Consider the following 14297-nt stretch of genomic DNA (forward strand, 5'->3'; position numbering starts at 1 on the left):
CAGGACCATGAAGGTCCTTTAAATGGACTCTCCTGAGAGACTGGCTGTTTTTTCTTCCACTCCAACCCCCACTGGTTTTTACAGCCAGAAGTTATGAGGCTTTATTTTCCCAGGACTATAACCTTGGGCTGAGTGGTCTGACCTGGGGCTGGGATCACATGTTCCCTAGGTGTCCCTCCTGCTTTTTATCTTCCATGTGAATGTTGGACTGCCCACTGCCGCCTTGCCACTACCACACCATGTCTTCTCTGCTCCGCTCCTGGTCTCCACCCTTCCTACCTGTCTAGGTGAATATTTCTTCTTTTAATCCTTGGTTTTCAGACTTCCCTACGGTTTGATTTTCTGGTAGTTGCGGTTGTTTTGAGGTTAGTTGTGATCCTTCTTATGTTTGTGTGAGGAGGTGATGTGTGTCTCCCTATGCCATTGTCTTGGCTGGAGCACTAAATTTAGACCATAAGAAATAATTTGGCTGCTGAAATTCAGCTAATATGTATAGCTATCTAAACTTTATGGTACTATATCACTGGCCAGGGCTGTTGCTTATGGTTCTAAATATATCTATGAACTGCAGAAAGGCAGTGCAGATCTTGTTCTACTCACCAAGGCCTGCACTCAGGTAAGGATGGCTATTTGAAATTTGTCAGTACAGAGGAGAGTACCTTCTTGGATTTACACAATTTCAAACTTATTTGACTATTGCCGGTTAGGGCTATGTTGCTTCCAGGTAAAAACAACTTTCTGTAATAAAAGTTGCCTACTTTTTTTAGCTGGCCTATCTTTTTGCCTTGGCCAGTTGGAATGGAGTTTGTTGTTTTATTGTAACAGCTACTGAAAGCCATAAGAAGTGCAATACACTGGTATGTGAGCAGTTTTCTACAGAGTTACCCGAAAGCACCAGTCTTAAATACATACTGTCTGTGTTCCAAGGACTTACGGTAGCTTATTTTCATTAAATACTTTACTAGTGTTTCATATTATCCACTGATTCTCTAGGCAAGGAGGGAGCAATCCCACTGTCCCCATTCTTGCCTTTTCTTAGTATCACATTTCAGCCTCCTGATGCTGGTTACTGTATTAGATAGGAATTCTTGATTTCTAGGTTTTTGACTTGTGTCTTTGCTTTATCAGAGAGCTCTTACCACATGGAGGAGGGCTAATGGCACCAAAGGCAGGTGTAGATTCTAGGACCTATATCAGAAAGCATTTCTTCATCTATTCAAGTGTGTTAATGTATATATTATGTTGAAATCTAAGAGCACTACATGCTTCTTAGTGGAGGGCCTGCTTACATGCTTCGTGGTCCTTGAAAGCTGTAATCAGTGTAAAATTCTCTGGATGAATTCTCAAGTTCCTAGTATTTGGAATTTTCAGTGTATGCTTTTCATAGCTGTTACCTACCCTGTTTTTACTGTAGTATACATTGCTCAATGTTTGTAGATAACACTTGAATGTGTTGTATCATACCATGATACACAATCAGGTGCTTTTTAAGCACCTTAAAAAATAAAAGCTAATCATTATTTTTCATCTTTTCCTATAAAATTTATGATGAAAAACTAGCAAGTTTGAAGAAATGCTTAACTGAAAGTCTAAAGATGGATGTATGAGTAGTAGCTACTGAAACTTCTTACGTTGCTACATATTGTTTTAAGAATTCTGAGGACAGCTTTTGTTTGTTGAAACTAATGCACTAACAGTAGGGCTTTCCAAACTTTTGCTCGCATGCTAACCGATTATTTAAAAAACAAAACAAATGCCTTTAATATCTAAAAAAATATGTATTCGTCCTGAATATGCCCATTATTACCACTGAAAAAACTCAGGAGTGATTCTTCAAAAGACCATGAAGATATTGTTATTCCTTGTAAAGTTATCATATCATAAGAATTTCAGTATGTAAAATAGGTTTCTGGAAGATGGTTGCTTTGTGCTTATTTTGAATTGAATTAATATATTTTCTGTCATACAAAAACACTGTTTAGGCTATTTATTTCTGTAAAATACAGGTACATATACATTCATTTAGATATACTTATAGAGTTATAAATAATTATAAGCAGAGACCAACTTTGTCAGTTGAGTCAGAGAATAAAGGATATCATAGCAAATGCAAATCCCATATTCTCTGTGGATTATATGAGAGGGCAACATGATCTTTTAAAATATAAATAAAACTTGTAGACAGCAATCCATAATGAAATCTGCTAATTTAAACTGACAATATTCTGTTCTCAAATATGTGACTAGTAGCCTCATATAATCCAGATAAATTAACTGAAAACTATTGTGTGTAGTAGCTGGCATTAAGTAAGGCCAAACTTGTGATTCACTTAAGGATAAAAACAAACATTAGAGTAAAATTATACTAGAAGAAGAGATGATAAAAACTTTGTTATTCATTGATTTACTGTCTGGTATTTTTTTTTAAGATTTGCATGTATTACTTTTTAGTAAATATCAACTGCTTGCCCTGGGTGGTGCACCTCAGTGGACTGAGTGCCGGCCTGCAAACTAAAGGGTTGCTGATTCAATCCCCAGTCAGGGTACAGGCCTGGGTTATGGGCCAGACAGATCAGGTCCCAAGTAGAATGAGTGCATGAGGCAACCACACAATGATGTTTTTCTCCCTTGCTCCCTCCCTTCCCCTTTCTAAAATAAATAAATCTTTTTAAAGAAGAAAAAATACCAATCACTTTTTTAAATTTTTGTTTTATTTTTCTTTGAAGTCATCATTTTTTTCTGAAAACTGAAAGGTAGTTTACGTATTTGTTTGGAACTTACTCATTTACAAAAAAGTTTTCGGTTGGTATATTGTGGGAAACCTTGGTAACACAATAAAAAATAAAAGGAAAATGGTAAATCAGATAAGAATGTGAAAAAATTAAGGTAGGATACTATAAGGAAAAAGAAAAACATGGATGGAACTTGTAAGTTAAACCAACCTATACCCATAAGGTATTAGCTTTTTGTCTCATTTGCCAGTGATGATCATAATGCCTAGGGAGATGAGATAAGTTTCTGAAGTTCACAGAACTTGGAAATACTGACCCTAGAATTCAAACCCTAGTGAGTCTTGTTCAAATCCTATGCATATCCCACCATCTGTTGTTGCTAGTGTCTTGAGGAAAACAATTGTGCACAAATTGCTCCTTTTATAAAAGTGACAAACTTGTCCAGTTTGCTTGAGATTATTCTGGTTTTAAAACTGAAAGTTCTAGCCCTGGCTGGCGTAGCTCAGTGGATTGAGCTCAGGCTGTGAACAAAAGTGTCGCAGGTTCAATTCCCAGTCAGGGTACATGCCTGGGTTGCAGGCCATGACCCCAAGCAACCGCACATTGATGTTTCTCTTTCTCTCTCTTTCTCCCTCCCTTCCCTCTCTAAAAATAAATAAATAAAATCTTTAAAAAAACACAACTGAAAGTTCTGCACCCTAGCACCTCCTTTTGTCCAGAGCAAAGCGAGATAGCTGGCCACCTACCTGACTTCCTCCCAGCCATGGTAAGGAGAGAAAGTTGACGGAGTTAGAAAGTTTTCTTCAAATGGCAGAGTACCGCTGAGTACTTTTCTTCCAAACTACATAATGCATCATCCTCCCTCATTGATAATCAGCTCCTGCATTGTAAAACTGAGCTGCTGCTTTCTGAGCTCTACCACAGGCTGTGGATTTGGTGGTAGTCTTTATCCTGCTATTAATATATTGGGGTTTTTTTTTCATAGTACTTGTGGTATGTACCCAAATGACTTTTGGGTCATTTGGGCTATGGGTAGTTTAAGTATTTATATGTATATATACCATACATATTTGTCAAAAGGCCCTGGTAGAAGCTATTAATGTTTCCTAAATGAATCCCAGTGTTAATCCCATGGTTAGATAAAAGTTTATTTTTATGTAATAGTATGAGGTGATCATTCTACATCAGTGAGAGGCTCTCCTTCCCGCTGACATGCAGATTCCTTCTGTTTGTCTTCTGTAGCATCTCTTATGATATTTCCCTCATTTGTGGTCAAAGCTATGTTGTTTCCAAGGGCAAGAAAGAAAGCATGGGGAGGGCACACTCATGCCCAAAGGTTTAGGATTAAAAGTGGCAGAAATAAATTTCTGCTCTCAATACTTCAGATCTAACATGGATACATGGCTGAACCAAACTGCAGGGAAGGCTGGGAAATGGGTTAGCCTGGTGCCCAGGACCCTGGGGGGAATGGATGTGTGGAACAGCTAGCAGTCTCCCCCTCTAGCCCCAAATTAATTATGTTTAAGTACTTTCTAAATGCTTTTTTTAATACAGAAAATAATCTCTTCTCCAAACAATTTCTAAAGTTTTATCCTCTTGTTTTGGGAAGAAGTGCCTCCAAACCCTGCTACCCAAGGATTTCTTTTGCAATGATGAAAACTGCACTATTATTGAAATACTATTAGGTGTGCGATATCATCATAAGAAAATTCCCTCTATCCTACAAATTCCCAGTCATGTAGTCACAAGATTTTATTGGTATCCTCAAATTGGTCAATGTTCAGAAAAGTCACAATTCTAAAATATGTTTCAATATATTAATATATACAGTAAATAAAGTGAAGATAGAAAATCCAATATATGATAAAAGAGTCCAGAAGCTCAAGAAGTAAATAAAAATGTTCAAGAGGTAGATAAAAATTTTTCTGAAGTCTTTTGGAGTAGAATGAATGACACAGAGGTAGAAAGTGCCAGAAGCTTCCAGACTGTGTAAGCATTAGGATGCAGGGGCCCCTCAGGGTCTGCCCACTGAGAAAGGTTTGCATCAAGCTGATAAACAGAGTTGTCCATTAGCACATATATTTTAGCTGATATTAGCCTAAATTTACCTTATAACAATAAATAAAATAATTTTATTATATTTGTGCATATTGAAGTAATTTAAAGCTTTTATTTATACATGCATACTATATATATTTATATAGTAAAACTTTTAAATATATATGTGTGTATATAAAATCACTACCATTGTGTGTATGTATGTGTTCATGTTTATCTCATAGTGACTATAGAGTAGCAGAATTACTGGGAACCCACCCAAAGCCTGTAACTCTCCTTGGGAAGAGTAATTCAGTTTCTAGTCATTTCTTGCCCCCACCCTCACTCTCATATTCTATTTAGATCATTTTGTTATGATAATTTTAAATCCTAAGCATTTAATTTTGATTTTTTTGTATGTGCACAATAACCATTTGAACTAAATGGCATAACAATTCTTTTATAATTTTATTAAATCTGATTTATGTGAAGAGACCAGCAACTGTGGATGCATTGCTCATGGTAATAGATTATATGCTGTATGAAAATGTTGCTTTTGTTGCTTCTCCAACAGGTGTAGTTTCAAGCATGGTTAATACTAAGCTACAATATCACACATATAAAAAAATTTATCAAAAGAAGTTTATGCTGTTGACTCATAACTCCCATATTTATTGTTATTACTGAAAATCACTAGATCTAATTCTATTGGTTTCCTTCCAGATGGAGCCTAGAAAGCACAGTATTTCTTGAGTCATTTATAACTATTCACTATGAATATTAGAATTACAATCGTGCTGCATTGTATGAACAACAATTTAAAAAAACTCTTTACACATATGGTAAGCAGGTGACCGATGCTATCCAGGTTTGAAGATGCTGAGTGTTCATATAACTGGTATTTAAATTTTTGATGTGTATTGCATTTGTTACTGAATATCAAGAATATGTTATTTTGCTTATAAAGAGCAAGTTCAAAATGGGGTCTTTTGTAGAAGCACTCATCCTGTTTAGAATGATATAACAGAAGCCTGAATGTTCACATATCAAACAAAGTGCCAGCTTTCTGTGGAAAATAGGTGTCAAAAAGTTTCTTTGTATTACTAACGCATGTGATTATATAGTACAAAATGCAGAGTTTGTAAAATTTCTTGAATATACAGGCAAAAAAATGAATAATTCAAAACAACCCATAAGTTTTACATTCTATTGTCCCTTTATAACGCAGGCAGAAGATAGCAGTATGCTCCCAATAGAGCTGAATTTGCACAAGTTACACCTCTGAAAATGCCAGATGGTCTATGGTCTACTTCTGAGAGCTGTCACATATGTAAAGATTTGGAAAAAGAAAGACAGCTGAATGAGAGCAGTGGATCGTTAAAGGGAGAGTGAGGGTCCCTAGGCATTACTTGTGTTTTAAGAAGTATTGTGTCATTCCCACATTAGCATGTTTTTTTTAAAGCCATACACAACTTTTACACAACAAGAAAAAGAAATCTGTTTAAAGTCAAGTAGTTATGGTTTAGTCAGTCAGAATTTTTGTTCTTTATGAAATAATAAAATCATTCTTCCTACTTGGTTTTAGTTGTTATTATTATTTTAAATCCTCACCTGAGGATGTGCTTATTGATTTTAGAAAGAGAGGCAGGGAGAGAGAGAAAAAAATAACACTGATGTGGAAGAGAAACAATTGCCTTCTGAATGCACCCTTACTGGGGATCAAATCTGAAACCCAGGTATGTGCCCTTACCAGGGATGGGACCCACAACCTTTTGATGTATGAGTTGGTGCTCCAACCAACTGAGACACCCAGCCAGGGCAATTGTTATTTTACTGTAAGATTCAGGTGTTATCCATGAATAATTATCGATGAAATTAAAATAAGTGTCTCTTGAGATAACCAATATATCTAGGGTTTATCCAGTTTTGTTTTGACATATGTACTGCATGCATCTGACAGAATCATATCACTAGGAAAGTTTTAATGTTAAAAAAAAGAAAAAAACTAGAATGAAGAGATAATACTTGGTTACCTGACCATAAAACTACAGTAAAAATAATTAGGTGACAGTGAAACAAAAAATTAAGGTACTATAGTTTATCTGCCAACAGAAATAGACATCATTTTGAAGACTGAGATGTAGATAAATCATTACAGATAGGTTTAAATATCACTCCAGCCATACCCAGTAATTTGCCTATAGTCAATTTTGATAGTAGAAAAAGGTCAGATCTGTCACTTTAAGAATTTGGTGGCAAGACATAGTTGTCTTTTAACACCTTTATTTTTATGTATTGAGGGGGTTTAACTATTAGGTAAGTGATTTTAAATTTATCTCAGATTATGGAATATGACAAGACATTTTTGATAAGAAATCTCCCCAGTATTGGTCAATGACATTTCAACTTAACCAAGCTCTCAGATTGCTTGAATTATTCTTTTCAAAAAAAAAAAACAAAAAAAAAACATGGCCCAGTATGTTCCATTTATTGGTGAAATTACTGGAAAGTGCTCTGAAAAGAGCACCAAATTAGGTTTAACTGTCTTCTTTGGCATTCCTTTAAATAAATATGTATAACTAGCTTTATGTTTAATAGCAGTCATTAGGATGTCATTCTCGTTGATACAAGAAGTTACAGGAGAGCATAATAATCTCTAGATCAAAAGATTACTCACCCATAAGAAATAGATCTGTTGCAGATGCCTTGATTGCCAATTTTAGTTATATGAAGGGCATCTATATGTTTTAAACAGAGAAGTAATCCTTTCTCTCTTTTTTATCTTTATATCAGAAGTTGTGAGAAAAGTAAAATATTTTGATACATTTTACAACCATTACTTGGTGTTATTCACAAATACTTAATTTTTGACAATTTTTCTTTGTTTATTATTGAATAACTTAAACACTATGAGACGTTTATGTATTGGTTTTATAAATTGGGTATTAAGGGTATGAGAGCATGCTTTTGTTTAAGTGTAAAAATCAGTTTGTCTTTTCCTTGAAATCTGTACATTCATGAGTAGAATATTTTCATATATAAAGATGTTTATTTTCAAAAGACATAGGATATGAAACAACAGACATAAACAATATGTTCTAAAGACATTCTTAAATGAAAACTACCTTCTTTATAAAAAAAATATATGCTGAGCCTTAGCTAGTTCTCAGATCACGTAAAATCAATCCCTTTTTAGACATTATATGGTTTTGCATACAATAGACTCTAAGTTGAAGAGTTCTTAGTATTTTGACTTAATTTACATTTTATAAGTGTTCATAATTATAAATTGAAAAGAAAACTAATTATATAGCAGTTTTAGATTTGGAAATTCTAGGAGATTATAAAAGTAAATTTTGGCAATAATGTTTTTTGTTATTACCATTGTTTTTAACTGAAATGCTTTGATCAATAGCATTGCTTAGGAGCTATACAATCAAGATAAATGTTGATTTTAATAATCTTATTATTTAACCAGTATAAAAAAAGTAACCCTTTTGGGGGAGATTAGAGCTCTTAGCTGCAAAACCAGAAACCATTTTAGCTAATTTAAATAGAAAATAAATCTATTAGCAGCACAGAGACTCTCAAGAGTTACACAGCTAAAGATCATGCCTCTACATTCAACCGAGCTTCTCTCAAGTAAACCTTACTGATGTGCTTTTGGCCCATGGGTCTGCTAGGAATTGAACATCAAACACTGGACTCCACAATATTTCTCTATATTGCCTAGCTTTGATACTTCAATCCATTGTTCTTTTTCCTTTATTTCAAAAGATAAATCAGTAGTTTACCATTATTGGGAATAGTGAGATAATACTTTTGTGTCTCTGGCATCCATAAGAGGACCTGGTACATAGAAAATCATCTACTTTTGCTGTTAAATGAGTGTTAAATTACTTCTTTGGATTTCTAACTTCAATTTCATTAAAAAACAAAACATTTTTTTCTCTTTTTTTAATATTTCTGTATAATGGTGCCTTTGATGACCCCTTTTCTCATTTTCCCTTTTAGTAAGGATGCTTTCCCTATATTTATTTATTATTTGTTATGCATTTTGTTTATTATTACTATATACATACTTAGTAGTGTTTTAGTTTCTTTCACCTTTCATTTTTAGCATCATGAGTAAAATTCAAAAAAGTCTATTACTGAATGTATTTTATTTTAAAATATTAATTTATTTTTTAATCTAATTAACTTTTCCTGCTTTTTAACTTAGCCCAACCTCAGCGCTTGCCTCAGCTTCTAACTTCAGCACAGGAACCAAGTGAGGAGGAAATAGACAAGATAAAGGACTGCCACAAAAGTCTGAGCAATGGAAACGGAATTCACCGTGGGGCTAAAACTATATCTTCAGATAGTCGAAGATTTTCAGCTCCTGTTTCTCAAAAAATGCATAGGAAAATTCAATCCAGCTTGTCTGTAAATAGTGATATCAATAAGAAGAGTAAAGTAAATGCTGTCTTTTCCCAAAAGCCAGGCTCTTCACCTGAAGGTAAGTTTGAGATATATACATATTTTATTTGACCATGTGTAAAATCCTATTCACTAATATTTAATAATTATTTGATTAAGTAAACATAAATGAAGAATCTTGCTTATCTGTCAGACAAAAGGGAAATTTGGTAAAATGCAGCTTAAATCCCCAAAGGAGAGCACAGGCTGTGAAAGGAAGCATTGGCAGCTGACATCCTGCTTTTAGATTGTCTTCTTGAGTGAGTAGTCATTAGTTTATATATACCTACTTCTTTTTAAAAACCACATTTAAAAATATGAATGCAACATTGTGGTGCCACATGAATGTATGGGAATATTTTTCCTGTTTCTGGTTTAATATGTTATTATGTGGTTTAGAGATAAGATTACTTGCTTGCAAATCAGTTCTTAAATATGCAAAACAAAGCCAGAAAAAGATTTGGTAATTTTCATCTTCTTGCCAAGGAGTGGGACAAGTAATCTGTGTTGCTTGACTGTCCAGCATCTTTCAGCTACCCTGCCCCATTCTAAGCTCACTGTGGTCTGGTCTTTAGTTCCTCTCAGGAACTAATTATTACCTCTTCAACTCTGTCTCATCCTGCACTTGGCCAGGTTAAAGTCAGGTTAAATACTATGAATCTAAGAAAGTTTTTTTTTTATTTAGCACAAGTCCATGTCATGACATGTGTTTATAACTTAGACTTTTTTATTTTTTATACAAATGGCTTTCTATATTACATTAAAAAAGGAATAGTCTCCCTCATATTTAGGATTCCAAATTTCTCCTAACATATCCATGTTCTTCTGTTCTTCCTCTCTCCACTTTAACAGTTCTTAAGCATCAAAACACTCAAATATTGCATCATATATATATATATATATATGATAAGATATATATATCTTTTTAAAGATTTTATTTATTTATTTATAGATGGGAAAGTAGGGAAAAATAGGGAAAGAAATATCACTGTGTGGTTGCCTCTCATGTCACCCCTACTGTGGACCTGGCCTGTAACACAAGCATGTGCCCTGACTGGTCATTGAACTGGTCACCCTTTGGTTCTCAGTCCAGCACTCAATCCACTGAGCAACACTAGCCAGGGCTGTATATTTATTTCTTATTCCCTTTGCTTTCTATTTTAATTGCCATGGAATTTTAAATAAAGGAAATTCTGTGGATGCTTCTGTGAAGTTGGCCATGCTTATTCATAAAGATAAATTGAGTTGTAAATAGAAAATTGTATGGAGAGGTAGCAGTAATGAGTAGGAGAAAGGATATTACATTTGGGTACAGGTGCTCAAATTCAACTAAGGTAAAGTGTTAGGTTGATCAAATGATATGATAATAAATGGTCTGTGTAGTTCCAGGTCAGTGACACTACTTTCCAAACTAATTAGATTGAAAGGGACATGATTGACACTTTAAAATTAGTTTGACATGTTAGCTATGTGGTCATCTCTGAAGCATAGGTAGGCTGTTAACTAAACTGGCTCTCCAAGGAGTTGGGAAGGCAATGCAATTTTCTTTAGAGGATCTTCATTTTCAGGTGATTGGGTGAAATAATTGAATTCAATTGAAATCCACTTGTTTTTTACATTTAAATTTACTTAGTATATCCCTATCATCTTATTTTTCATTTGTTATTTTCTTATTATAAAAAATAGTAACACATATCAGTCCAACTTAAAATTACTTATGAAATTTTTATAAAGTTTGTTATTATTTGCTTACTTTCAGTATCATGTATGGATCTTTCAATGTCATGTATGGATTTATTTCTGATGTAAGAATGCAGCTTCCTAAGCAATGTAGGAAGGAAGAGGAAAACCAATAGTCCATAAATGAAATAAAGTTCTGTAATTCCTGTTCTCCTTCCTCTCTCTCTTCATTTCTTTGTTTCTTCTTTTCACATACACACTCACACTGATAGCCCACCACAAAGACATGGAAGAGGGAAGTCCTCGTAATCCTGATATTATCACAAAATCTGTTGCAGATTGGGTTTTGGGGGTATGAGAAGTATGAAGCACAAATGATTAAAAATACGGTAGAGTATCTTATCCCCAACTTTGCTGTTAGGCTATAGAATTTAGCCAGTTGTAAGTTTATTTTATTTTGAGTGCTTAAATCTAGATGAAAATTCCATTGTCCTAGTTAACATTTTCTCCGATTTGTTCATGTTTTTGCTGCTCTCTAAGGTTGTGACCTAAATTTTTTTGTTTCTTCCGATTTTCAGTTTTAAAGTTAAGTTTATTTTCTTGGCAATACACTGTAGTTAAACAAGCAAACAAACAAACACACAGGGGAAAAAACAGGCATAGAACTGGTAGATGGGAAATGAAAAGAAAATCATTCTCATCTCTGCCATCAGATAACTGGGGGCCTTGGGTTTCCCTGGGGCTTCTTTTTCTATAAATGGTGTGAATGTGTGGATTAGAAATCTTCAAAGTAAGTTTCAGTTCCAAGGTTTTCTGATGCTGTCTTTACAGCAAAGCTGCTTTGCTCTACAGACAGGTCTTTTATTTTATAGACTGTGTGGGATGCTTGGTTGATAAGAAATATAGTACCTGTGGAATAGAATAGGGCAACAGCAGAAATGATTTTGACGACATAGCATCTGGATTTCAGGAGGACTATATTTGAGAACAGCAAGTCTTGGACAAGCTTGATTTGTTACACTAATAAAAATGGATATAAGTTATTTTTTAAAAAGCAGTAACAATGGGGAGATTTGATAGCTAGAATTTTCTCAATTCTATGTTTTTTGTTTGTTTTAATTTTTTCTTAATTCTTCATCATCTATATCTGTTCTTACAACAAAATAAGCAAACAAGTAGTAAAATAATATTCACTGAAAACCTCAAAAATCAGCTGACCATGCCCAGTTTGACAACGTATGTTTTTTTGTGAATGAATGGTTATCATGGTTATGCTCTTCGTATTGCACATAAATAATATCAACAAGTAGAAGGGCATTTTGTGATTCAGATGATAGAATTAATATTTAGTACTTCATTTCATAGTACTTCAATAAGAGCCTTAAGAACTTCTTTGCTGATCATGATCATGTTTGGAAAACACTGCTAAGATAAGGGCCTGTTGCATATACAAAGGTAAAGATTGACCCAGCCACATAATTGAGACAGTGAGTTGGTGACATGTTATAATATGTTTAACTGTGGGTTGAGTACACATAGACACATAGACATGTGCTCTATCAGATTCTTTTTTTAAGCTGTCTTGATTCATGTAGTTACTTAGATTTATACTATGTACGAGGTATTGTTCTGTTTCGCTCATATGAACTCATTTAATCCTCCCAGCAGCCCTGTAACGCTATGAACTATATATAATTATGTAATTCTAAATGAGGAAACTGAGGCACAAAAAAGTTAATTAAAACCACCAAAGTCAATTGGTAATTGATAAAATTGAAATTTAAACCCAGATAATTCTGAATCCACAGTCTATGCTACTAACCACTGATATTTTGCCTTTTTAAAGTCCTCTGAGAAAAGGATAATTTACTAGCCATTCCAACATCACATTGGATATTGGTGTTACAGTTGAGGGTGAAGCAGGGATATTCTTATTACTATAAATTTGCCTTCTTGAAGCCCTTCTATCCAAATTTTTAAAAACATTTCTTATACCTCTACCCAGTGTTTGTTTTCCTTCCTACTAGACTCTAAATTATTGAAAGACTGGACTGAGTCTGAGTCATTTTTTTTTTCATTTTTCAGTTTATGGTGATGCCCAGTATATTAGCTTCATAGACTTTCCCTGGAGTTAGTAAGCAATATAGTGTTTAACTAGCACTGAAAAGTAAATGGGTGCTTATATTCATTTAAAAAATGTTCTTTTGAAAAGTACATTTTATATAGTAGAGGAGAAAAATACCATGTGGGAAAATATAAAGGTTTTTAAATTAGTAAATTTCTACTTGTTTTTCTTAATTAAATATTTTCATACATAATTTTTCTCATTGCATCACCCAGGTGAAGAGTTTTGAGACTAAATGTTTAAGATTCTTGACCTTTGAAATGATTATAATATAATTTATTTTCCTTTTATAAAAAATATTTACTTTTTAAAGAGAGAAGGAGAGAGGGAGAAAGAAAGGTTAGAAAAATATCAATGTGCAGGAGGTACATTAATCAGTTGCCTCTCACATGCTCCCAACTGGGAACCTGGATACAACCCAGGCATGTGCCCTGACTGGGAATCAAACCGGTAACCTTTTTGTTCACAGGCTGGCACATTCAATCCACGGAGCCTCATCAGCCAGGGCAGTATAATTTATCTTCAACAACATTGAAATTGCCAAGGGTTTTCATTAGATTCTAACATACTTTTCTTATCATAGGAATGACGAATCCTAACACATTTTAGGTGTGCCAGGTATTTTGTAAAAATTAAGTTTCAACAAATATATTTTTAGAAGAGATTCTGTGCTTTTTAAGGAATATTCAATTATTTACACTCTATGTTGATAGATTTAGTATTTATAGTGAAGTGCATATCCAATCCCAGCAGGTCATTGAACTCAAATGTTGAACAACAGGGTCAGGAACATTTCATGCATAGCAATATCTAGGATCGGGCACTTTTTTAATTATACAGAAGTAGTTAGTTATTAGAATGTAGACTCTGGAACAAGTGTGCTTTGTGAAAGTTGGTTTTACTGACCAGCGATGTGTCTTTGGGTAGGTTTCTTAACTTTCTTATGCTTCAGTGTCCTATCTATAAAATGGGGTCTAGTACCTACTTCACAGCATTGTTGTGAAGAGTACTTGAGTTGACAGTACATTAAGTTGAGTTATAACACAGCCTGGTTCAGATGAAATATTTGAAATGTTAACTCCTGTTTTCATCATTATCATTAAGGAACACAGAGGGAGGGGTCAGGAATATTAGCTTCCTGGAGAAGGCAATGCTTGGGTAGAGACCTGAAAGATAAGATTAGGTTGGAGTTGAGGGAAACATTCAAGACTGAAGTGACCTTACGAAATAATGTGTTTTGTTCAGAGAACCATGAACTATTTGTT

General features: G+C 34.2%; 1 protein-coding gene across 4 annotated transcripts in view; it reads left to right on the forward strand.

Annotated features, from left to right (window-relative positions):
• The window catches only part of MDFIC (MyoD family inhibitor domain containing), a 132848-nt gene that overhangs the window by 53615 nt on the left and 64936 nt on the right, over positions 1 to 14297 (forward strand). For all 4 annotated transcript variants that reach the window (XM_036010826.1, XM_036010825.1, XM_036010824.1 and 1 more), the window contains one exon: positions 8992 to 9267. In XM_036010826.1, coding sequence (XP_035866719.1) covers positions 8992 to 9267 — 276 coding nt within the window. The remainder of the gene's footprint in view (positions 1 to 8991; positions 9268 to 14297) is intronic.

This window comes from Phyllostomus discolor, chromosome 10 (assembly GCF_004126475.2).
Source record: "Phyllostomus discolor isolate MPI-MPIP mPhyDis1 chromosome 10, mPhyDis1.pri.v3, whole genome shotgun sequence".
NCBI classification, from domain to species: Eukaryota; Metazoa; Chordata; class Mammalia; order Chiroptera; family Phyllostomidae; genus Phyllostomus; species Phyllostomus discolor.